The sequence below is a fragment of the Camelus ferus genome, chromosome 5 (genome assembly GCF_009834535.1).
Source record: "Camelus ferus isolate YT-003-E chromosome 5, BCGSAC_Cfer_1.0, whole genome shotgun sequence".
Lineage (NCBI taxonomy): Eukaryota > Metazoa > Chordata > Mammalia > Artiodactyla > Camelidae > Camelus > Camelus ferus.
The window spans coordinates 62,142,881-62,170,254 of NC_045700.1; the positions used below are offsets into that span (position 1 = coordinate 62,142,881).

Below are 27,374 nucleotides of genomic sequence, written 5' to 3' on the forward strand. Positions count from 1 at the left end.
GACTCAGTGTCGGTGGTCAGTCTGGGAAGGTGGGATTGGTGGAAGAGACAGTACAGTTAGGGAAAGACGTGCGCTTAGATTCCCCAGGACTACTTAACCTGCAGACGCTACCAATTACTGAACTAGCTTTTAAACTAGTTTTTTGAAGCGTGAAGTGTGAGGAGGTAGGAAAGGGGGTAGGCTTTTTGACTGAAGCAACGTTTTCCTTTCTTCCATTTCCAGGGCAAGACCAATCTGTGGATGAGCACTGTGGGACTATGGAGAAAATGGTGACTTTATTTAAAAAAAACAAAAAACTTTTCTGTAAGCCTCTAATGGCCTGAGCACTCTCCGGGCCAGCTGTCCTGGGCCACTCTTCAGCCTGCGGCCTCGGGTGAGCCCTTTAAATCCAGCTTCCCCTGCCCCCACCACTACGCTCCCGCTCCCTGACAGGTGTTTTCCCAACTCCCGAGGCCCACGATTTTGGGGAGTGGCTGAGCCAATAAGATTTCCCTGTCGGGGAGAAGGCGTGGCTAGTTGGGAGAGAGCGGGGGCGGGGTTTGCGCGGCTGAGCAGAGCCGGCCTGGTTGCGCGGAGGCTTGTTTTATTCACCAACCACCTCCCCCCCGCCCCGCTCCCGCCACCTTTTTTATTTTTTTCTCCCGGAGTCTTATTAATTTCTCTGTGGGGCTGCAGCTGGAGACCGCGGAGCGTTGGAAATGACGCTCAGAGCTTTAATTACCGCAGCCGCCGGACAAGTGTGAGGAAAGCTGACAGAAAAAAAGGACAGGATCGGGGGTGAAGCAAGAAGCTTCGCCCCCACCTCTCCCTTTCCTCCCAAATTGGACTGGAGGTGCAAGGAAACTGAGAAGGGAGCCGAACAGAGTCCGGCTGTGGGGAGAGGCCGGAAACCTACCGCCTCTTTGCAGTCAACTTTTTTTGGAAATCTTTTGCCGAATCCTTCCTTTTTATTGTTGACCAACCAGTGAGCGAGAGCGAGAAAGTGAGGAGGGAGCGAGAAAGCCAAGGCTCACACGGGGAACTAGCTGCCCGGTCCGGTCAGGCGCACCACGGGCACACACTCGAGCACACTCCCACCCGCGCGCCCCCTCACGCGCCCCCTCTCCCCCTCCTCGGGGCCGGGGCCCTGGACCCGCGGGCGCGGACTCGGCCGCCCGCGCTCGGAGCCGGTGCACCGCGCGCGCCAGTCCCCCTCGCGCTCCCACGCGCTCTGGGCTGAGGGATCTCCTCCGCGTGCCCGAAAGGGGATATGCCATTTGGACATGTAATTGTCAGCACGGGATCTGAGACTTCCAAAAAATGAAGCTGGCGACAGGACTGTGGGTCTGGGTGAGCCTTCTCGTGGCGGCGGGGACCGTCCAGCCCAGCGCTTCTCAGTCAGGTGGGTCGCGCGCGGTGCTTTCTCGCGCTCCGGTGCTTGAACCGGCTGCCGGCGGCTGGGCTGCGTCGGGAGGCGCCCTCGCCCCCTTAGTGCGGCCGGAGACCCGCTCGTCCCCGGGCGTGGAGGGACCACTCCACCCGCGCCTCTTTGGGTTTTCGTTTGCCCTTTTTTATCCCCCAACTTACCCTATGCTTGGGCTTGTGTTTTGTATTTTATTTATCGTGAAAAAAATCACTCTGCGCCCCTTTCCTCTGTCTCTTCTCTCCCTCCTTCACCCTCTTTCTCGCGCGTTTTCTGCGAGTCTAAGCGGGATCCCTTCTGGGGGCGCCTGTTGTGCTGTGGTGGGACGCCCAAAGCCGGAGTCAGAGGAGACGCTCCTCGCCCGGCCTGAGCCCCCGAGGGAAGAAGTCTCGAGAAACGCTCCCCGCCCGGGGCCGCGGAAGGACAGGGTCTCCGGGGCGGTGCCAGCGGGGCCTCGGGTGAGCGGGAGGGCTGTGGAGAGCGGAGCTCCGAGAGCGGGCTTGCACCTGTGTGCTGCCGGCCGCCGCTGCGCCCCCGGTCGCTCGCCCGATCCTTCGGGGTCAGACCGGACTCGAGCCCAGCCTGGGAGCCGAAGCGCGGCGGGAGGACGCGTCTCGGCCCGGGGGCCCAGAACGCTAGGCCTCCTTGGCCGGTGTCCCCAACCCTCGCCCCATTGACTTGAGGGGAGCTCGCTGGCCTGCCTGAGCTCTTACAAAAATCGTAAATATGACTTGACATACTTGAGCCGGGAGCCCGGCCTTCCCGTCGGTTTCTGTGTTTGGCTCCAGGAAGAGTTCTTCCTGTAGTTCAACTTGCTATTGGCCGGAGTCCCTCCAACTTCTCTGTTTACTGCCTAGCGGCTGCCGAGCCGACCGGTCACGCGAATTGATTGAACCCGAGGCGGGCACGGCTGCCGTGGGTGCGCGGCCACCGTCTGCAGGAGCGCTCGCGTCCCGGGTCCCCGGCCCGGCAAAGGGCTAACTGACCCCCGAGAGGCAGCGCGGCGGGGCTGGCGCGCCGCGGCCGACAGGGCCAATGACAGCACCTGCAGTGCGAGGGAGCGCAAAGTTTCTGATACTTGAGTTTCCTGGGAATGAAAGTGGGACAAGAAAGAGCTGAGGAAAACCGGCGACTGACGTGGCCAAGGGGGGCCTTTTGGAGAGCCAGGGAGACTTCCAGAGCCATCCGGGGCTGGTCGCGGGAGCGTGGGAGGCGGCTGAGAAGATAAAACCCCCGGGAGTGGCGATAGGGAGAGCTTTAGGCCCCCGGAGGGTGTCCTTCTGACCTCACCAAGAAAACAGCGCGCTGTAGTTTTCCCGCTCCGCCCACGCCGCCGCCGCCGCCGCCTCCCCCTCCTCGCCTAGTAAATAACAAGTTACAATCCTAGAGCCTTTCAAAATGACCTTCGAATGGCACAATGTGCGCCGTTTGTACTGGCCGTTTGCACCCTCCCAGTTACTCTGAAATTCTTCATGCATACCAGGTCCCGAGCTCTAGCCACCTCCGGAATTACACCAACACGGACTTGAGATTCCAAGCGGCCTCTTAGATACATCCTTTTTTATCTCCCTCCGCACTTCGAGTCCCTTCATATTTCCCTTCAATGGGTTGATTATGCACATTGACCCATTCAAAAAGCAGTTGCGACTGACACGCAGGCTTAGCCGAGAGGAATTTCTACGAGGCGACCTACTGGGGGCTGTCTGGTGCAGCCTCAGCCGCTGGGGGACCCGGCTCCGAGTCCGCAGCAATTTGGTATTAACTGTGCGGTTCGGCGTTGAGCTATGCTGAAAAGCCCTTTTCAGAATTTCTGCAAGGAATGTAATCCAAATTAGTTCTGCAGCTGTCCTCTTCCTCGTCTCAGGCGACACCGGCTCGCGCCCTCGCTGGTCTCTTCTCGCTTCCCCCCCGTGAATTGTCAGACCCACAAGTGAGCCCATTTAGAGCGCGAGGATTAGCGTGCCATTGTTGTTCCGTGTGTGACTCTGTACTTGAAATTCTGGGGGCACAAAGGCGAGCCTCACTTGTTCAAAACACAAAGTGATCTAGATGAAAGGGCCGCACAAAGAAAAGCTCTCGGGTGCATCCCTGGTATAATTGCAACACGCAGGCTAAGGTGATCCACTGGAAACTGTAAATGCCCCCGGGACTTCTTTTTTCATTTCCCCCACCCCCACCCTGCCGCACCTGGCAGGGAAAGTTCAGTTGGTTTTAATGTAATGCTTTTATAAAACCAAGTTACAGTCTGGGGTATGAGTGAGGCTCTGTGTGGTTGTGGTTGTGTATGTGTGGCTGTAGGTTCCCGAGTAAATACATATTGCGTGTCTTCCCTCTCGCGGTTAGCAGTCAGTAGCAGTTTGGAGGAGTTTGGTTTGGTCCAAATGAGAAATTAAGTGCGGATAAGTAAACTAAGCTGCCAGAGGGCGACAAGATGTTGACTGAATTGCTTTTAGATGAAACAAATTAAGGAAACGAGGGAAGACAATCTGCTTCTCGCATTATTAGACACGCTTGGAGTTCAGGGGAAAGTGGCATATTTTTGAAATGCTAATTTCTTAAGAAGCAGAAGGAATGCACCTTATTTACTGCTCTCTGTGAACAGAATAAAAATATGGGGGTGGGGGCAGGATTCTGTTGTATGGGTATAACATATCTATTAAAATAATGTAACTGAAGAGGACCTGCTTTTATTTTTCTCTTCTTTTTCTTGGGGAAAAAAAGCTTTACAGAAGATGATTTTCAAAGTAATTCTGAAGGACTTTGTCTCATTTCCAGTGATTCATTTTATCTAGAAATATTTTAGCCAAAGGCCCTTTATATGGCTGTTATAAAGCCTTTACCACCGGAAAGAAGAATTCCAAAATTTCTGTCTTCCTGATATGATGGGAAAATGGTATTACCTTTGTATTGAAAGTGATACTGTAGTATTGAAGTGATGCTCTTACATACCTTCATAGATATGTGATGAACAAGTTCAGTTCCCATTTTTTATTTGCAAGTAACTTAGTCTTGCTTTTCATTCTGTAAAAGAACATAGTTTTCCCCTGCATATTTAAGATACATCTTCAAGCATATAATTTTTTCTTTTTACATTTGAGAAGAAAAAGTTAATAAAAGTTAAATGCTGAAGAGATGTTAAATATGATTTCAAAAATATCAGATCTCTTCCCCCTGTACGTGTTTATTGTAAGCATTCATGGGTACGGTTTCCCTTTTTTCTTTCAATTTTGAAATTCTTATTTATGTAAAAGAAGCCTTTTTAGAAGAAATAATTTTTTCTTCAGAATGCTTCCAAATTTGTATCTATTACTATAACTGCAAATCACTTGAAAATACTATAATGTGGACTGTTAGGATAAAATTGAATGACTCTGATTGTGTTCCATGTTTCCTAGTCTTTTGATTTTTTTCTCTTAAACCGAACTGCTTTTATTTTTTTAAATCATGCATACAAAGAAAGTCAATTTTTTTTTGAAAATCAAGGTGCTTACTGCTTTATATATTTAATTTAGTCATTGGAAATGCTGTCTTAATTAAGAAATTATGTTAGAATATTTGACAGGGCATGCGCTTCATGGAAGATTTGTTTATTTTTTTTACCTGAACACAGTAAGTTTGCATTGGCTGATTTTTGGAGTTTGCATTCATTTGAAGAAAAATCATATGTCTCCTTAAAGTGGAATCAAATATTTAGTATTCATGAGCCTTCATCCCTTTGGTTCTTAAATAGAAGTACTATTCATCATCTGTCTTATGCATTCACCCTTTCCATTACTATAGATTCTCTTTAAAAAAATCTTTATTTATTGAGTTTACGCATATGAATATATATTTTCCCCATCACCATTAAGGGTGTTCTTTTTGTGTGTGTCTTTCCCAGCAACCTGCCAATCAGCTACTGCAGGAGTCCTCTTGAGCCAGTTTTCATTCTTTCTTTCTGATAAATCTGATATGGCTGGTTGGCCGGACAATCACAAGCCATTCCATTGCTCAGATTTATTTCTGAAAGAAAATAAAAAGGCATCGATCCAAGATCACTAGCACATCTCAAAAGCCCTGACTCCAAGGCCATCTTTTTACAGAGTTGTCCCTTTTCCCCTTTCTCCCTCTTTTCCCCTCTTGACCAGGGAGAGAAGGGTAGACTACTGCCATTTAACAAATACTAGGGGTGCGAGGAAGTGTGCTCTATCTAAATATTCTCTGAAGCTTGTGATTAGAGCCACCTTGAGATTAATGACTATGTAAGCTACCCATTTTAGACAGTAAATTGAATTAGGGTGCTTTAAACATTGCAATGTTTTAAAGTGGTGGTGTTTTATATTATGTCAATCCAGTTATTAAGAAAATTTAGCAGATGTTAAAAAATATGAACAAGTTTTTGCTATATTTTAGTGTCCTGCTGCTGCTGGATATCTGTGTGTAAATTGTAAGTGCCTATAACATAAATGAAGCAAATGATCGAAAAAGATGTTCTGTTACCTGCAAACTCGTTGGCACTTGCTGTTTGATTTCAACCTTTTGAGAGATACTGCTTTATAGAGGGGGATGTTAATATTTACCTTGAAATCCGCTTATGCATGTTGAAGGCTACAGCTGTTCTACAAAAATTGTCAAGCCTATTCCACTGTTATCTTAGACAGTGATCTACTGAGTATGGATGCAGGGCAGAACTGAATCAAATTATGAACTTCTCTCCATGTTATGGCATTTTAGAACTGTTCTACTATGTTACATTTGACCATATGGAACCAAATTGCATCTTTATCTAATACTCATTTTCTGAATTGTTATAAATGTTAGACAGTTGAAGTAAAACCTTTTCATGCTTTTTAATCCTGCTACTGACTGAAATGTACAGTTTATAATGACAAATAATCCTTCAATTTTCTTTTTTTAATGAAAAGATTTTATATCAGTGTTTCCTGAAACTGTAGCTTTTCTACATAATTTAAAGGTGACTTTGTCTATTGTGTAGTTGAGTGTGACACAAGACATAGCCAGGTGGTTTAAATCAGGATCCTTATATTGTAGGGACATTGTTCTTCCAGTTACTTTTTAATACCTTGAGCAACTCACTCCATGTCTTTGTGACTTAGCTTGCATGCCTGAGGGAGAAATTCATGTAACGTATTCTCTATTTCTCCACTGTACAGCAGTTTTCTGAAAAATTGCTTTAAAGTCTTCTGTGATATTGGGATATATCCCAATAACAAGTAATTGATATATTTGAAACATAAACATAATAAACATAATGTATACTTTCTAGCAGACCATTGCTGTCAGAAGAACACCTGTCTAAATGAAATAGAGATTATTAAGTCTAAAGAATTTGTATTTGAAGGCCATTTTCCAAAAATACTACTTTTTAGAATTGCTTCGTGGTCTCTTTCGATTTCATCTTATTTTGCTTTTTCTGAGTTGTTGATAATTCTGATATGTTTATTGAATAAATTGACCTATTTTCCAATGCTTTAATCAAAGCTTTAAAGTCACTGTCTTGTTTTAATATTTGACACTTAAACTGGTGCTTTCTGTGTGTACTGATTTTTCAAGAAGGAAGAGAACTGTCACTTTTATAACATAGAGGTAAAATGTATGAATATTTTGGAGCTTAATTCTAGAGTGCTTTTTTGAACATGTAGTAATTATTTTATAGTTATTTTCATTTTAAATAAGTGATTGCTTTGCCGGCCTGTTGCTTGGCACAACTCCAGGGGGCAGTAGCCACAAAGAATTTAATGGGAATGGTGCATGTCTGAGCTGTGGATAGTGCAGCAGCAGCACTGCTGTTGTGTGATGCTACAGAATAGAGCAGCAGAATAAAAGTCAGGAGAACTGGATTCTGGTCATACAGTCATTTTCTATGCAATCTTAGGTTAGACTTCTTGCTCTGTGTCTCAATTTCCTCATCTCTATCAGTATGGCTAAAAGTGATATTTAAATAATTAACATCTTGAATTTTTTTAATGATTCAGTTAGACAGAAAAAGGATGTTTAGACTTCTTTAGAAAAAAAGAAATCCATTGGTTTTTAATTATTTTTGCAAGTGAACTTTTGTTCAAGTGAATTCATGTGTGTAGCCCTGGTATCTAACACAGGTAAAAGGAAAGCTCTATTGTTAAAGCTTCCTTAAGAATCCAGTTTTGTGCCCTCTGCCTTTGGCACTCTCCCACTTTTTTTCCCACTCTGGCCTGTGCTGCCTTTACAGAAATCTAGCACTATTTAAAACCACTGATCCAGTCCAGTCTTTTCATTTTCTAGGTGGGAGCACAGGGAAGTTAGGTAATACAGGTTAGTTGGCCAACTCCTGACACTAATACCATTTTTTTTTTTAAGATGCAAGGAAGTACTTGAAAAGTTGCAGAAACTTAAAGAAGAATAAATAAATACAAGGTTGTGTTATTTTTAAAATTGCAAAATTGAAATGAACAAATGGATTGGAGCCATGGGCCTAATTATCAGACTGTGAAGTTCTTTTCAAGGGGAAGACTGTGACATCATCATCTTTAGTTTATATTTAGGAATAATCATTGATTGCATTTATAACTTACAACACATTAATATTAAAAAATAAAGCAACTTCGTTAAGGCATAGTTCTGTAAGAGGACATTTCCCTAGTAGGATCTATTTTGGAAACAGAATTTTGACTCTAAAAGTCAGGTAAGAGTTGCCAGTGCTAGTATCTGTATATAACAGCACCTTCAAGAGTTCTTTTACCTGCAGCTTTATGAAGATGACCAATAAGTAGAGAATGGCTATTTTTCCATTCTGTATTAAGTAATATGTGTACTTTACGAAGTTGAATTATAAAGGCTAAACAATGAGTTCCTTGTACCCATTAGTTGGTGTGGACCCTTAACAAGTAAATCTGTGGAAACAATTTGATTCATCCAGACCCATCCTTGGACCCCAGGTTCTTTATCTTACCCACTGTCCTTGTTGGGGCCTCATCTTTCTTCAGGCCCTACTATGATCACAGTTATTCTTTGCATAAGTACATAAGCTAAGCTTTAGGTATGAAGACTTGGTAAATTTATTTCTATAGCACATTTGCCTGCCTCTAGCTGGCTTCTGCAAGATGCTGCCTCTGGGCCTTGTGGCTTTGCAGTTTTGTTGATTTAACCTTAACTCTCTCTCATTGTCACTGGCTTCCATCAAGCGTCAGAGCTTTCTCAGCCATGATCAGCATTTTCATGGGCCATAGTGACAAAAGGGAGGTTTAAACCTGTTTTGGTAGGAAGAGTCACTTCCTGTTAGGAATTTGAGATGAGAATTGACCTCCACCCCCACTCCATAAAACATTAACATAGACACCAGGAAACTTCCTGTGCAATATCATTAAACCTTTCCCTTGAGAGGTAGCTCAGGATCATTACTGTTATTTCCAATATTGTGGAGGTTATCGAAACATACTAAACACCAGCAAGAATATGTAAGACTCGGTTTCTGAATCCAGAGAGTTAAAGTAATAGGAATCAAGGCTCTATGAATATTCTGTATAGTTCATTTGGAACACTGTCTAAAAGCATTTAGAGAGAAGAAAGAATGGTGCTAGAAGCACTTGTTTATTTTCCCGAAATATCAGACTTGTAAATAATCACTTTTACCTACCCCATCTTTACTACTCCTCTGACCTTTATTTACATCTGGTCTAGGTGGACATCCAAGTTTTAAGCTTTTAGGATACAATTGGGGATTGTAAACCTGCTTTCAGAAGATGCACCTGCTGATCTTCTATGATATGCTGAGGATATCTCATGGCTGGTGAGAACCAAAAAAACTGCAACAGATTCTCAGGCTCTGTGACTATATCTAGTATGGTTATAGTACTAAGTACTAAGCTCTGCGGTCCTCTGTTTCAAGATAGGTCCCCATCACTAGCAGGGGATGCCTAACTGAGTTCATGGATGCCATTTTGCTTTAGGCAAACTCTCCTTTTTCTAAAAGCTTTGTCATTGTTTCCTATTCTTCCCTGTAGGCTTAGAGAATATAAGAATATGAGGGTAAAAATAGAACAAAATAATATTTGTTTTGGACACACTTTCAATTCTAGGAGTTCCTTTTGTCTGATCATTTTGTCTAGAACTAGAGCAGTTAAATAAGATTTTCACCCCACAAAGGAAAATTGATTGCATGGCTTATTCAAATCTATTCCCTAAGATTTCTGTCGACCTCGTCTAGTCCTTAGAAACCTCGGAGCATAGCTACTGCAAGATCATCTTTACTGGTCCCCTTGCTCCATATCCTCTTACCTCCAAGAAGTCCTTGTCACTGGCAGATGTCCATTTCTAATGTAATACTTTTATTATCCTAGTTTCTATTCAGAAGCCTTCAGTGGATTCCCATTGCAGAGTTCAAAGCCTGTTAAAATAGTCCTCAGTTTCCTTTAAAAAAATTTTTTTGGGTTGGTAATTAGGTTTATGTATTTATTTTTAATGGAGATACTGGGGATTGAACCCAGGACCTCGTCCATGCCAAGCATGCACTCTACCACTGGGCTACACCCTCACCCTCAGTTTCCTTTTTAATCCAGTCTTAAGAGTTTCTTAAGATGGATTCTAAGAACCAGGCTGACCTAGTCAGTATTCCAAGGCTATGCCTTGCTTGTTGTCTCTCCTTTTGCTGACCCCTTTCCCTGGAATTCATGACTCCCTTGGTACCTCTGTCCGTCTAAACTGTTGAATCTTCCCAGTTCCACATTGAATCATACCTTTTCATTACGTCTTCCTTCACTGCTACCGTGGTCTATAATCCCTATCAGTGCCACCTATCTGACATTTAATCTTAAACCATTCTATAGTTTTAACTTTTTAAGAGCAAGCATTTTTATCCCTTGCAAGACTCATGCAGTGACACATACATGGTAAGCTCTTTAAAAATATTTTTTTTTAATGAAAGAATAACATACATTTGCTGAAACAATTTTAAGCTCATTCACGGATGGTTATTATTTGTAATTAAACCATATAAGTGCACAAAGTAAGCTGTTCTAAAAACATAATTATAGAATTCTTAATAATAGATATTAGACACGTTTACCATGGGAATTTCCTTAGTTGCTTTCTGGAGCTTCCTAGGGTATTTCTTTCAATGGAGTGTTTCCAAGAGTGTATCATTTGTCTTCATTCCCATTTTAGAGTCTGCTCATAATATGGTACAGAGTATTTCTGTTGGTTTTATTTTTGGTGAGTTAAATATATGTGAATACCATTCTTAAACATGTAACTGTCTTGTAATCTATTTTTATGTAGCCATTACTTTGCTAATTTTTACTTATTTCCCATTTTAAAATTTTAATCAGTTTAAGCAGTAAACATGTACTGACCCATCAGTATTTGACCATGTTAGGAACTGAGGAGTATGTATAAGAAGCTAAAGATGCTATCTTTCCTCTTTCTTTTAAAGAGGAACAGACGAGACCAATGAAACACAATCCAAAAAATATGTTATTAGGTGATTTTCCAAACTCTTGGAATTTGCCTCCAGAGAAATGCTAATAAGTATTTCATGAAAAAAGGGTTCCAGACAGAATGTGGCATTTTCTATTCCTAGATGTATGTGATAATACAACTTTGTTATAACTAAAATTTCTTAGTATCTTAAAATAGACAACTAGACATATGCCTACCATTTTAAAAGCATCCTGTAAAAGAAATACTTGCAGCATAACTGAACTGAAGGGTGACTGGGATTCTCTTAGCTGCTCTTTTAGATGATTCACTCTGCATTCTGAAAATTGGTGGAATGATTATAGTTTTTATAGTGTCAGATTCTACCAGGGAGAATGCTCTTCCAGACATTTCTTCTCAGGTTACCAGATTTCCAAGAAATTGTCTGCCTTTCAAGGTCACTGTGGTGCCCTAATTGGACCTTAACTTACAATGGCCTGAAAGAGTTAATGTAACTTTCAAGCTTACCCAGCAGTCTGCGGAGTAATCTATTCATGGGAGAACTGGGTATGGAAACATCAGTACCTGTGTCTGAAAACTATTTTTGAAACTTTTCCTCTAAGAATCCCTGAGAAGAAGGTTTGAGTCAGGGATTACTGTTCGTAATTTGTAGACGAGGAGGTAGAGATACAGAGTAGTATGTAAGGGTGAAGCCTGACTGGTGCATCCGTCGGCACAGTTCCATGTCTGTCCTGCCCTGAGCCAGCTGGCTCCGCCTTCTGCTGCTACTCTTCTTGCAGGCCTTCTCCGCTTCTCCCAGCCACAGGAGCCAGTGATCCTCTCAAAGGCGTGGCTCCTCTGCTCTACCTGCCCCACTGTGAGAGAAAGGGATGCTCAGCCCACCAAATCCTTCTGCCATCAGGTCAGCAGCTCTTGAGGCTTTCCCTGGAGCCACATGAAGAAACTTGTCTAATAAATCTATCATTTGAGGAGCCTTCCTTTAGATTACTCTGTGTTTCTCCTCCTCCATTGTATTCTCCAGAGGTCTTTTTCTGTACTGTGTATTGTACTGTGTTAAGGAAATTATCACATAAGCCTTCCCTTCTTGAGATAACTTAGAAACAGGAGCACATCCAAGATTTTGGGACCTGCATTTATGCAGTTTGGGAAACATCTTTAAAAACCATGCAGAGATAAAAATACAAACCAAGTACGGGGCCTTGGGAGACACTAATGCAAGAGAGAGGCGCTGAAGCCTTTTATGAAAAACTTTATGGTATTTCTGCCTATGTTTGAAAATTGTACATTTTAAGAAGTAGTATTATGTTTTATTTACTGTGAATTTTGTGTGTCATTATATAATCTTTTATTTTTCCTACTGCATGAGTTAATGTCCACTATTAATGTAGAAGAATGTATTGTCTTGAGAAAGAAATTGTCATAAAGAATAAAATGACACTGTAAAGCACTTCAGTGTATCTTTAGATGAAATAATGTATTCCAAACAAATAGTTTTCAGAATATTTCCACTTTAAATATGAACGTTCCTAATTCAGGTACATATCTATTTTGACATCTTGTTTTTAAAATGGGTCATGTAATGCTGTCTCTGACGCAATTCTGTACTTTATAATGGTTGGTTTATAATGGCATGAGTTTAAAGAATCTTGCCAGTTTTGCTATATAAAAGCTATATTACTAAGGCCCTACCCCTTGAAATATAGCTCATTGAATTTTTAATCATTTGTTATTTAGCGCAGATAAAAATCTGTCTTTGACTTTTACCCTCTGGCTACATTAAATGTGACCATTTTAACTACAATAGACATTATTCGCTGGGAAAGAAAAGATACATCTAAATTAAAATCAGTACTCAGCTCAGATATTTGGAAATATCTTAACTACTGATATATTAACACATTTAAGTAACAATAACAGAATTAGTATTTCAAGTCATACTTTTACTATGTAGAAATATCAATTAAACAGTTAATAATATTTCCCAGTTGTTTTAACCTCAAATTTAGCAGCCCCATTGTCCCTGGTGATATATAGAAACCTCTAAAAGTGTACTTGGAATGAATGGAAACTGAAGTGATTGGTATTCAGATATAATTCTTCAGTGGCCTTTTTCTCTTCTTTTTTTTAAGTGCAGAATGAAATTTGAAAATAAAAAAAAGCTTTGAGATAAGTTGAAATAGACAAAACATTTTAGGCAACTGTTGATGAAAAGGACATTTATTATTTTTTCTGTACTTACTTTATTGCTTGTGGCCAGAATTAGCACACCATGAGCCCAAGAAAGAGATAAGAAAAACAGAATGGCATGCAGCTAATTTTGTTCAGCAAATTTAGATCTGATACATGGTATTTCACTCCTACAAACTGACTCAGCCACTCTTTGAAAGGTACAGATGAAGTTTGTCTCCCACAGTTTAACAGCTTTCACTCAATATTTATAGACAATATAAAAATAAATTTCTGGAAGTACCACATTTCTCACTGGCAGGATGAGCATTGTGAAGGTAGATTTATTAATGAGAAAAAAGGAAAACCAAAAACATTTCAATTGTTCCATTTCTGCTGAAAATAAGATATGTCAAAACATCCAAAATATCTTTGTTTCAAGGACATATATAGCGGGCTTTGGATATTCAAGGATTTTGGCTATGTGTGAGTGAATTAGAAGCCCCATTATTTTATGGTAATTTTCTAATTTGAGTCTTGTATATGGTTAGAGGTGTATTCTGGAACTAGTCGTTCATCTGCTGTGTAAGCCAACAGGATGGGCTCTACTGTAATTATCAGGAAGGGACTATAAAACAAAGCAAACAAAAAACCCAAACCTTGCTTTGTATAAAAAAAAAGGAAAAGAAAGTGTCATTGACCAGAACAATAAATTTTAGTGAATTTTTAAATGAGACTAACTTGTCTGGAAAAAAAAAAGTCACAAAACATGTAACACTTGATGGAAATATGATCCTAGAAAAAGCCAGGAATTGTACAATAATACCCATGTTTGAGAATATCTCAAGAAGCATCCCTAAAAGTCTTTTCTATCATAGTATATTGTAAAGGTATCTGCGGAGTTATATTATTTATATATCTGTCATGACTGAAGCCTGCATTTTCCATAATCAAACTCACTATAGAGAATAATTCTCATATTCATGAATTGTTCATCTCATCATATTTCCAGTGGTGATTTCAAGGTTAATTTTTTTCAGACAGCTCTTCTCTCTTGATTAAAGTCTGTAGTAATTGTATATGTGCTGATATAGCACATGAAGGTTTTAAACTAAAGACATCTTTGATTTCATACCAAGTCAAGATCAAATGCTTTTCAATGCTTTCTCCTCAAATATATGAACAAATAACTTTCATGTCTATTTTTTTATTTCTACTAAGAATATTGAGAATTTCGCTTGGCATTTTCAAAATCCTAGAAAACTTTGCATAAGGGTATGAACAACAAGGTGTATTCCATTACCAGGACTGATTTCTAAGTGCTATATTCCTTATGATTTTACTGTTTGTTAAAATATTAAGATACATTCTTACCTGATTGGCTTTCACAGAGCCCTCCCCTGGCAGCACTGCCTCAGACTTTCCTGGGTCAAACAGCTAAAGAATTAATACCCTGCACAATGAGGGACCTTAGGTCTCTGCTCTGGCATGTGCTGTGATGTGTTCTAATGTGCCTTTGCCACAATAGTCACTATATACTTTGAATGTTACCCTTACACATAATAAAAATTTTGCCATAAGCATTTTAAAATAATAGGAATGTGAATGCTCTGTTACTGACTTTGCCACCATTAAGCATCAGCCAGTTTGAAGAAAGCATGTTTCTGTGTTGTGTATCACAGCATAGGTACTTCATTATTTGACTTAAAAGTTTGAAAGGAAATGGCCTAAAAACAATAGACAGGATGCCACTGGTTCACATACTGAATTAACCTAAGAAAATCACACGAGTGAGGCAGGCCAGAGGACTCAAATAAAGCAGATGCTGTGAATTTTCTTGAGAGTGGTTGCAGATGCTGGTGTGGGATGTGTGTCCATAAACCGGGCTGCTGAACAATCACAACAGTCTGAATTTGCGATTGCCGTAATGCTGCGGCAAGGAACATCCTACATGCTTATATTATTAACCAGAATGAACAGAATTTATCTGGCATGGTGTCAGCTGCTCCACAAGTATGTTTTAGGTCACTTAAGACCTGGATCTATTCCTTGAGGGCACCACACATATTCTTTTCATTTGTGGTGAATAAGAAAATACTCAATTAAAAGTTTGTTTTTACACAATTAAAATGTAATATTGTGGAAGAAATTGTGCATATCAGCTTAATTATGATAATTTTCGGTAACTCACATTTGGACATGTGGTTCATTATGTTGCGAAGAAAACTATAATTACAACAAAATAGAGAAGTTCCATTTTGTTTGAGGAATGATTAAAGGAAGAAGGAGATGCCAGGCCTGGAAAAGAGGAGGTTCGGGAAGGGGACAGGATAACTGTCTTCAAAAGTTGGAAGGCTGTTACGTATCGGAGGGATTAGCACTGTTCTGTGTAGCCTTGGAGAACAGAAACATTAGCAGCTGTTTGAAATTGTAAGGCGTCAGATTTCGGTTAAGCACCATCAAGGAGTTTCTCACAGTTAGAGCTTCGCAGAGTTAAAATGGCCTGTTCTGGGAGGTGGTGAGTTCCTTCGTGTGTCGGGTGGTAAGCTCTGATCTAACCTCTTCTGTGTTGAAAAGGAGTGCATGAGGCAGCTGAGGAACAACTGGTCGGTGAAGTTTAGGGGGTGGGCTTTGGGTTCCGTGGCCTCTGAGGGCCCTTCCCACCCATGTCACAAATGCGCCATGCCCAAATAGCCTTTCCTGGTCTCTGAAAAACAGAGGCAATAAAAGCTACCCTCTGTCTCTCTGGCTGGGTTCCCCACCCAAATGCTTTTCACCGCCCTACCTGTCCTTAATAGGTGGGTAAACATGTGAAGGGTCTTCTAAAGGTGGTTTTCCTTAAGTATAAAATATTTTGCTCTTATTTTTTTTCTCAGTAGTCCTTATATTAGACATTCACATCTCTAAGGCAGTGTACTATAACAAATACATCATTCTCAGTTTTCAAAACCACACAGAATACTGGACATCCAGTTCTGAGTGGAGGGCAAAGTGTTGAGAAATCAGAGCAAAAGAGAAGCACTTTTCTAAAGGGACTGAAAATCAAAAGGATATAAAAAGATGGAGGCACATATGCATGCCTCACTGGGTTACATAAAGTAAACCTTAATTAGTCAGCTCTGGAAATATTTTATTTCAAGGCCTTTGACATTTCTGTCTCTTTTATTACGTCTTTTGGATCTATACTGTAAGACCGACACTAAATGAAATGTTTTATTTTTTTCGTTTGTGTAACATTCTTTTAGGTTCTCCTGGTATGAAAACTGCATTCCTGTTATGTACTGCCTTCTGCTGGAAGTCTTTTTGATTTACCACCTTCCCTCACTGCCTGCTGTCAATATCCATTTTAATGCCTCCTCTGCACCAGGCACTGTGGCTGTGCTGGTACTTTTAGGCATTGCTTTCCTTAGTTTTCTTAGTTTCCTTAGTTTCCCAGTTTCCGGTGTTTCAGTACATGGTAGGTGGTATTAACTTCATTTTAAAGGTAAGGAAACTGAGGCTCAAAATTAACTAACTGGCCAAGATTGCAGAGCCAGTTCTCAATAGAGGCAATAATCTAACAATCTGCTTGGCTGTTACTGGTTATACTTTAGACTTAAGATTTTGGTTATCTGTCATTAAAAAAAGCAATGAGTGAAGATAACCCACTCAACAAACGTAAGTCTCTCTCAAGCTTCTTTCTGCCCTTGGTCCTCTTCAGTGCCTGTTGTCTCAGTTTCTGGATCCCTCCCCCCGGGCTCAGCTCAGATTATTCTGAGTTCCTTCCTGACTCTCTAGAACTCCAACCCTTCCTGTTGCTGCTGCCTGCTGGGTGTCTCTCCTTGGATATCAGTGTCCCTGACTAAAGCTGTCCAAGATTTTACTTTTCTCTTTTCACAATTTAATGTGCTTTTAAAATCTTAATTGGTATATATACATTTCAGTAAAACACAAGTAGTTCTTCATTGATTACAAAGCCAACAAGTCATAATATCTAATATTTATTAAAGACCTACTGTGATGGAAAGCACTTCTATACAGTATCTCATCTAATCTTCACAACATGGTCAATACTGTCCTCATTTTACAGTCGAGAAAACAAGCTTAGAGAGATTTAATAATTTGCCAGATGGCAAACATCTGTGCAAGTGACAAATCAGCAATGCTTAAGCTCCTATCAGTTTCCCGTGGTCCAAACAACAATGTTTTATATATGAAAATAAACTAAAACCTGTGAGAAGGATGTTGACAATATATTCATTTGTTAACTATTTTAAGCCATTAACAGTTATTTTATCTGATATCCGCAATAATTATTGATAATCACATGTATTTGTGAATATGTAAAACTTGGAAACAAGATTAAGTATATTAACAATTTATGCTGCTTTTCTATTGTCACATAATTTCAGTACATTTATAATACTTCAAGTAGAGTAATCAGTTTAGTCACTTTTTAAGATTGATAACATTAAGTAAAATATTGCAAAGAGTTGAAGTAGAGGTTAAATAGAGGGGCTTAATTAAGTAGCCCAGGTTTGAATCCTAACCATGTAAAGATGTGTTAATCACTTAATATTTTTAAGCTTCAATTTTCTCATCTAAAAATGGAATCAATATTAAGATAAACCTCATAGTTGTGAGGATTAAGTGAGATAGTACGTGTAAAATATTATCTATCACTTAGATGCTCAGTAAGTGTTAATATGTGTAACTATAATTTTACTATTATTAGTATGATAGCTAAGTCAGATAAAAGCAAAAAAAAAAAGCATCATGCGATTAGAGTTACAAAATGTTAAATATGAGAAGACCATGGACTTCCCCTTTCTCATGATTTGAACATCAGTTCTATGTCCTTTGATTAAAAACAGGTGATGCAACATTGGTCTGCAGAATCATTGTATATACGGACAAGCATGAAGTACTGTCAGTAGACTTTCGGGGAAAGAATTTGGCTCCTGGGAAGGGGCCGTTTTTCTCAAATCATTTTTCCTTCATATTCTTTTTTTTATAGTTTTGGTATTAAAAAAAAAAGAGCTTAGAGAGACAGTTTTGTTCCAAAGATTTATGTTTACCTGGCAAACTCAAATCCTCTGTCCTTTCATCCTTATTGTTTTTTAAAGCGCCTTCAAGAGAAAATGGTTTTTAATCAAATTCATGAGATAACTTTTTATGTTACATTTTATAGGCATTTAAACTTTTCAAGATAGTGCACAACTAATATAATATATGATTGAATGTATTTTTGGAGAAAATTCTGCACACTAGAGCAGAATCTTCAATATCTATCTACAAATATTGAACAGATTTTGCTAAAAAGAAGGCAGTCTACAAATTGTGTGATTATTAAATTCTTTCTCTATATCATGGTTTTTATACATTTATTTAGATAATTAAGGAATCAGACAAAGCTGTGCATAGTGTCATAAAATTCTAAATTCACAGAGCTGTACCAGCTGTGCTCACTTGCTGACTAATAGTGAAACACCCCAAAACAGTATTACTAATGGGAAAGTCAGTTTTTGCTCTTCTAAAGTTTACTTCTTGCTGTGCGGCAACAACCTCAACCTCACAATTGCCCAGGTCATTAGATCAAGAAAACAGTTACCTTACCAATCTGGAAACTTACAAGGATGCTGTGAATTGCCCATTTTGGTGAATACACAAACACACACACAGATTATATATATATATATGTTAGGCTATCATCTTTAGACTGAGAGACACAGAAAAATTTGCTTCACAAGCTCCATCACATGCCATTATGTTATTCAGCTGACAGGTGGTGCTTCAGAATAATATGGGCAATAAGGATATATGATTAGGTTTGTATCAGACTTTCTGGGACACACTTGAAATTAAGACCTTGAAATTAAGAGGGTAGTGATATAACAAAATAACTTTCGCATGCCACTGTCTTCATACATTTTAAATGTATTTTAGATGCAGGTGTTGAATTTGGGAATCAAGATTTCATGTAGCTACAACTTTAATTTTTACTTAAATGCAGACTGAAACTGGAATCTTAAACCATAATCCAGGTCAACACCACCAATTTTCCTCCAATAATTTTGTGATTATTTGTCATGATTATGACATTCTCTTTAACCTATGGTTCATCACAAATTTAGAGGAAAATGTGTTATCTACATATTTGAATCAAAGACATTTTTAAAGATTTATCTAAGATGTCCTGATATATTTTAAAGATACTATGAACAGATCAAACTCTATGAATATATTCCATAAATGACAATAGTTGTTACTATGGTAACCCTTAACCAGGTGCTTGGTGGTATAGTTTGGATTAGTCCTATTCTACAATGAGAGTGATGAAATAATAGAAATGAGAGTAATTAGCATTCAAGGTTTCAGTTTGAAGAAAGACAGTATGCTGAGTTTATGAGAAAAGCAGGGATACTGAACAGGGTAAATGAGACTGCTAGTGACCAAATGACCACCACATAACATTCAGCCAGTCTCTCCTTCCTTTATCTCACACCATGCTGGCTTTTGTTTTAGATCCTGTTGTCCTCCACCCCTGAGTGGTTCTAATTGCATCCATGAATCAGGAACTAACTCATTCTACTCTTACAAAGCAGTCTTAATCTTTCACTGCCAGTCAATAGCCTACTTAAAAACCAGTCTAGAGTGCCTTTCCCATTTGAAAGGACAGTCAGTGTCTATCAATTTTGTTACTGATTTTGTCTTTCTTATTTAAACTACATCCTAATTTTTAAATATTATAGTATTTGTTAGGGTTCCATGCATTTATGAATTAACTGCCCCAACCCCTACTTCCCATTTTCCACTTGTGCATTAGGAAGAGTTTGCCGTGATTCTAATTGTCACTCATTTCCTTCAGTAGTCTTTTCTTGTGTGTGTATATATGTGTGTGTGTGTGTGTGTGTGTGTATGTCTTTATGTGTAGCACTTTGGATTTCTAACTTTTGTTTCATTTTATTTTAAATTATTTTGTTTGCTTATTTAGTTTTTGCAAATATACTAAGACGGGTTGTCTGTGGAAAAATCTGCCTGAAATTAATATAGCTTAAAAGCAAAAAACTATTGATTTTTAAAATGAATCATATTCCTTAGATTTAGTGGGGCCAATTTCCAATAGCCATTTTATTTACCCTTTATCATTTCATGCAGTAGCTTTGATATCACCAAGGGTACTACCACCATCAATGTATTCCTGAAAAATAACGTGATTTTCTGTGTTTCCAGAAAGAGAGTTAAGTTGTATGCATTATTTGATTAAATTTTGGTATAGCTATAGTATATATACTCCTTGTAACTCATATTTTAAATAATATTTCTTATGTTTCTAATAGTGATAAAATTTTTAAATATTCCCATTGAGTAGCATTTATTATACTTTTTAAAAAATTCAGAGATGAATGATCTATACTACATTATATTGATAAAAGGAAGGATACCAAGCTTCTCTGGATTTGTTTGCACTTTGAGAAATAAAATTTAGGAAAACAGGTTTTATAGGTTTTTTTAATTCTCCACTAGAAATCTTGATTAGGAACATCAGTGCATATGATTTTGGGAACACACAGGAATGGCAGCAGTGGTAGTCCCAAATAACTATTTTCAGAGAAGGCTATAAACAGCTGTCCCTTTTGACTGTGATCCCTATTTGGAATAGTCTCAGGACTTGTGAAAGAAATCTTCTCTAGGATTAGTGCCTGACATGCAACTATTTGTGTCCTAAGACCTTGCATTCACCCCCGCCCCCTTCCCTGATCACTGTTTCTCCAGCAGGACTTAGATCTGGAGATACTGTCTCAGCATAGTAGTTAATTTCTTTTTGCCAGTCTCCCTCCTATTTGTATAGTTCAACTGTGAACAAGCTCATGTAGTACTTGAGCTCTCTATTCACTCAGCTATTTAGAAGTTATTAAGTATAAGTGAATTGCCAAAGTTGCCCTTCACAACAAGGATCAAATTGTACCTACTGGGGCTTATGGTGCCCTAAATGGCTTATTTTTACACAAAACATTTTGTTTCTTAGTGGCTCCGTGCATCACTGCAGTTCTCTGAGTGCATTGTGTTATGCTCTGTAGTTTTTTAAGTATGCAAATGTTAAAGTATATTTATTAGCCCTGATGCTGTTAAATGCTCAGTTATTTCCTAAGACTTTTAGGTGGGTCTTGGGAAATTCTGAGATGAAATTATATAATTTGTAATCAAGAAATAACATTCATTCTTGAATATAATTTGCAGTGAGGGCATTATGCAGGAAGACCTAGTTGCTGTCATATCTGTGTTGAGATCAGAGACAATGATTAGAACTATGTTTTCTAAGATTATTTTTCTAGGCATGGACTCCCTGTCTTTTAAACTGTAAATTGAGAAAACCGGTTCCTTATCAATTAATTTATTAGTGCATTAGACTGGTTTATGGCCAAAGTAGGTCTGTTATCTTGTCACCGGAAACTATGGGTTAAATATGTATATAATGTATGTATATCATAGCTGAGAACAATGAAACTACATAGATAATCCCAATTAGTGATACATTTTGAAGCTTTCTTTTCTATGTTTTGTCCTTATTGGAATAATGTATTTTTATAGGTTGAAAATCCAAACAGCTTCACACTATAGGACTGTTAATGTTTTCATTCATACAGTGTGCAGCATTTTAATTCTTATAATAACAGGGTTGCTCAGTTTGCCAGCAGGAGGCCCTTAAAAGCAAGATGATGCCTCTTGGTTGGCAGATTTCTGTATAAATAACACTGCACATTCCTCTCAAATACCCGAGTAAGTGAGATAATGCTATATAACTTTTTTTTTCATTTAAAAAATAGCTGTATTAGGTCAGTGACCTGTAATAAATAGCACTGCAAGGAGAAGCGACAGCCTCATTCACCTTGCATCCATGCAGAAATAACTGAGCTCTATTTCCATGGCTGGAGAGAGAAGAGAGAAGAGAAAGAAAGAAAAGAACCGACCTTGGACTGCAGTCACTCTCATGCTAACAAGGGGAAGTTTACATTGACTATTTTTACTACGTTGAATTTACCACTCACACTGCCTTGTACCCTAAATGTTCATTTAGTCACTGATAATAATGGTGTGGTAGATATATCATAAATAGTATGTTGCTATTTCCCTCAATTGTATATGTTTTTCTGTTAACTTTTTGTCAATTGGCAAAATATATTGAAAAAATTTTATTAATTGAACATAATGATGCAGCAAGAACAAATACAGTTTTTGGACAAGGATGGCAATGTATGTTTTAACATTTCTAATTGAAGACATGAGAATATCATTTTCTTCACATTGTCCTCTACTCTTTCTAAAAAAAATTAATTGTAAACAATTAAAATAAATTAAAACCAATAAAGAAAAAATAAATCATATGCTGTAGAACGAACTAAGACCTTTAAATTCATTCTCAATGAAAATCGTAAAAGTTGGTAATTTTGAGTTTTTAGCTGTGATTCAGTTGTTCTATGACTTTCAATGGATGTAATACAGAGAATATAGAAAAATTTGCAGTGATTGTGGGCCTGAAATTAATGCTCAGACTTACCTCACATCAAAATTTACAGAAGTTGTGCAAATATGCTTCAATGGGGTTCAGTCCATTGTACTTATTTATACATTCTGCCTAGCAGTTCATTTGTCCAGCACCCAACAGGCATTGCACAGCAGTGGAAGAAGACAGCTTGATGTTAAGAGACCAAGGATATTTGGCCCTGGCTCCACAATTAGTTTATTTTAATCATTACAGAAAGTCAGGGTTATAGGATTTGTTATATGTATCATGCACAAAAGAACCTCAGTAACAACCACACTTAGAACCTCTGGGTGATATTATAAAAAAGCACATATAAATTCAGCACTCTACTGAGCTTGCAGATTACCATGTTAAATACATTTTAACATTTGCTCTGTTTCTCATATACATGCCTTGGTATTGTTTGCAGAAAGAGTTCTGAAAATAATTTTCAAGGTATTTTATTTTACAGAAAATAAATGTAAGACTCAGAGAAGTTGTTTGCCTAGAATAGGTAGCTAGTCAGTGGAAGAAACTGGAATTCATATCGTATGACAGTTTTCTGTTACCCCTGCAACCATTCTATACAAATGGAGAACTAGATCAATAGACAGTTCTTACACTGTATTCTCTTTTGCACATTTAAAACATAATTTTTATATTATTAAAATAATCATTCAGAAAAATTAGTATATAGAAAATGAGGAAATAATTTTTAATCTCACCATTTAGGAATAACCACTACTAATGCTTGCACTGATAAATTGTTGATAAATACCTTTTGATATGTATGTGGGTGTATGTATCTGTGTGTGTAATTTTTATGAAAATGTTATGATATTTTCTGTTCTGCTTCAAACTAGGTTTTGTATTTAACATAGTTTCATATCTGGAATTCTTATTTATACCAACAAATTTAGTGGTACATTTTTATTATTTGGACACTTTATTCAATTCTTTTATGTTGACCTTTGTTTTTCTTTTGTTTATTGAAGTATAGTTAATTTAAAATAGTTTCAAGTGTACAGAATAACAATTTAATATTTTTATAGATTATAGTCCATTAAAAGTTTATTACAAAATGACTGTGATTCCCTGTGCTGTATAATGTATCTTCATTACTTACCTATTTTATACATAGTAGTTTGTATCTCTTAATTCTATACCTCTCTCTTGCCCTTACCCCTATTGTCTCTTCACTGGTAACCACTAGTTTGTTTTCTATATCTGTGAGACTGTTTTTTTTTTTTTTTGTGCTATATTCATTTGTTTGTTTTATCTTTCAGAGTTCATGAATAAGTGAAATCATATAGTATTTGTCTTTGTCTCACTTATTTCAGTAAGCATAATATTCTCTAGGTCTATCCATATTGCTGCAAATAGGAGATTTTCATTTTTATGGCTGAATAATATTCCACTTTATACACACACAGGCACATGCTTCACATCATCTTTATCCATTTGTCTGTTGATGGATGCTTGTGTTGCTTCCATATCTTGGCATATTTTGTAAATAGTGCTGCAATGAACATTGGGGTGCAAATATCTTTTTGAATTAGTGTTTTCATTTTTTCCCTAGATATATCCAGGAGTGGAATTGCCAGATCATATGGTAGTTCTTTTTTAGCTTTTTAAGGAAACTGCATACTGTTTCCATAGTGGCTGCACCAATTTACATTCCCACCAATAATGTACAAGGGTTCCCTTTTTTGTACATCCTCTTTAGCATTTGTTGCTTGTAGACATTTTGATGATTGCCCTTCTGACAAAGTGAGATAATTGAGATGATAATCTTATTTTGACTTGCATTTCTCTAATAGTGATGTTGAACATCTTTTTATGTGCCTTTTAGCATCTGCATGTTTTCTTTGGAAAAATGTCTATTCATGTCTTCTGACCACTTTTTGATCAAGTTGTTTGCTTTTTTGATACTGAATTGTATAAACTGTTTATATACTTTGGATTTTAACCCCTTGTCAGTCACACGCATATCCAAAAGCATTTGTTTTCCCTTTCTTCATACAGGCTTAAATTTTGATACTTCTGAAATTGCAGTCATTTCTTTTTTATAATGTTACATTTTCCAGTATATAAATTAGTGAATGTTTACTCAATGTATATTAAAATTAAATATTATATACTCTTTTTAAAAAATACTCCCACAGTTTTTGTCCCCTATATCGGAAGCTATTAATCTTCCAATATTCCTGAAATGTTTACACTAATACATACTTAGGTGACTAAACTTACATTGTTGCTTTTTCCCTGTTTCTTTTATGTATCAGGTTGCTTCTAAATGCAGCAATGAATTTATTTTCAACACATATTACTAGATTTGCTGTAGGTATATAATGTTTCATGTGTGTGTGAAAGCTAGTGGATTTGAATAATGATGAAAATTACATAAACAGGTTAGTATTTAAACAATAAAATGAAAATTTAATAAATGCAGATATTATTGGTTTTGAGCACCTTTTTAACTTTCTTTGTAACAAATGTAATCATTAACATTCTACTTTAAGAGGGAGGAAGATAGTACCATTGTACAATATTAAAAATTGGGCATTTTCTTTAAGGAAATAGTGTCAGTAGTTCTTTTTGGAGGTTTTATCACAGTGCAGCAAAGCATATTTTAACAATTTTGGTGCCCTATATTAACATGGTTGCTGTTGATAGTGAACTAAAAGCATGAATTTCAATAAAGAGAGAAAAAAAAGTTGGAGTAACGTGTTCTGTTGTCTTATCATGTCTGTAGAAGTTGTTTTTGTCTCTTTTCCTATAAAGTTTAATTGTTTTGGAGCTCTCTGAGATGGTTTTCAATTAAGAATGGTTAACAAATAAGGTAATATATGGAAAATAGTCTCTGCGCTAGAGCTTACTAACTACAACATAAATTTTAGGCTCAAGAAACTTGAGTTCAGGTTCCAAGCTTGTGACTTTGTAGCTGTGTGATCTTTTCTGTGCCTTAGTATTTGTATCTTTAAAGTGGGGGGAAAATGCTTCTATTTCCCAAAGGTGTTTTGATGATTACATAGGAAAATGTTTAGAAAGCACTGAGCATGACATTTGGCTCATGGCAAGTGCTTGAGAAATGTTACTGTATTGTTATATCAAAGTATTTTAGGTGAAGTTTTTAATACTGTTTTGTAAATTATCAGAATTTATATAAGGTTCTTTGTCTTTAGTGTTCCATTTCAGAGTGCTGAATCTGTGAAACAAGTTTATTTCATTTTATTCAACACACATTTATTGAATGGTTACTTATGTCCCAGGAATTGCGTCAGGGACACGTCAAAGAATCTAGTGAAGAAGGCAGATGAAAAAATAGCTGCGTTCAGTGTTTTATGATAAATGGTAAGCAAAAGGTGCTCTGCAGTGAAAAAGAGGCACGTTTAGCCCAACCTGGAGGTTGGAAAGATTTTTACGGGGGAGATGGTTTCTGAAATGAGTCATGAAGATGAACAACTGTGAGTCAAATGAAGAATGGTGAGGAGGATGTTCCAGACAGAGGAACCTGTAATAATAGATTTAAAGAAGCTGGAAATTACCATGGAAAGTACAGTGGACAATTAATTCAGTGTGATTAAAGCATAAACATGTCAGGGATGGGCAAAAGATGAGACTGAATATATAGAGACACATTTCACAAGGAACCTTTTATATTCAACAGAAGGCTTGTTTCTTAAAATAATTAATGAGGTTTATATGCTGTTTTGACTTACAGAATTTATCATCTATTAATAATGTGTGTATGTGTGTTATAATCAGGGTATATGATCCACTGATCAAATAAACTAGTATTTGGCAACCCTGATATTTAAGTCATAGTGGAATATGTAGAATGAAAGTACCAAGTAAAAGACTTTTTAGACTTGAACGTTTAGGGGAGAGAATCAATTTTAGGCTGTACTTCTTGGAACGTTATTGGGCTTTGGTTGTGGGAATGAGGGAAATGAGGGTCCACGGAGTAAAGAGAACAGAATAAAATATTTGCTGGATTCTACCACATATCAGGCTCTGTGCTAGGCATTATCACATGAACTATCTTTATATTTCTGACATACACACCTATTTAAAAATACATCATATCTGTATCCTATGTGTCAACCTATATCTCTCAAAAAGAATGGTGATACTCAAATTAAGTAGTTGCATAAAGTGAAAGACTTAATAAGGTATGAAATGGGGATTTAAGTCAAATTTTGCCTGACTCCAAAGACATGGGGTAGGAACTACTGGTGAATATCTCAGGTAAAATTTAGTTGAGTTGTTCCCTACCCCTGGGAGAAGAATCATAATTAGCCTAAACCAGTTATCCTCATTTCATTTCCCATCCCAGGGCTTGATTCAGATATGAAAATGGGATAGAATTCTGGTTAGTGAAAGGGGGTGTCTGATGGGCTTTAAGGAGAAGGTTCTTTCACTAAGGAAAAGAGATACAAAGGGGAAACAGTCCTTTTTTTGGCTAGAATTTATCATATCAGCATGTGACACCTGGAGCTGAGACGGTCTATCCTGCGATTGCAGGTGAAGACATCAGTGAGCCCAAAGAAAAAGTGGGGAGACAGAAGACACCTAGATTCTCAATGACCCTTGTTGAGACCATGAACCAACTCTGGAATATCTCTGTCTCTGGACCTTCTATATACAATATATTAAACTCCTTATTTTTTTTAAGGCCATTTAAATCCAAACTGTTTTAACTGATACAAGCCTTAAATGTTCAAAAGCAATACCCTGACTGACTTGTTCAGCTGCATAAGTAGCAGATTCGTTCAAATGTCTTCCTCCTTACTTTGATTCTCCCTTTGTGGCCATTAGGAAGAAATAGAATGGTCTAAAGGAAAAATTAGGGCTCTATTAGTGTTAGAGAATCTATGTCTGAAAGAG

General features: G+C 38.0%; 1 protein-coding gene across 6 annotated transcripts in view; it reads left to right on the top strand.

Moving 5' to 3' along the window:
* Nucleotides 1-495: 495 nt before the first annotated feature.
* ERBB4 (erb-b2 receptor tyrosine kinase 4) overlaps nt 496-27,374 on the top strand; it is a 982,069-nt gene continuing 955,190 nt past the window's right edge. For 4 of the 6 annotated variants that reach the window (XM_032479941.1, XM_032479944.1, XM_032479939.1 and 1 more), the window contains exon 1: nt 497-1,381. In XM_032479941.1, coding sequence (XP_032335832.1) covers nt 1,300-1,381 — 82 coding nt within the window. In that variant the 5' untranslated portion in view covers nt 497-1,299. Of the gene's footprint in view, nt 1,382-27,374 lie in introns of all 6 variants that reach the window. The other 2 variants (XM_032479938.1, XM_032479940.1) reach the window with 1 other exon arrangement.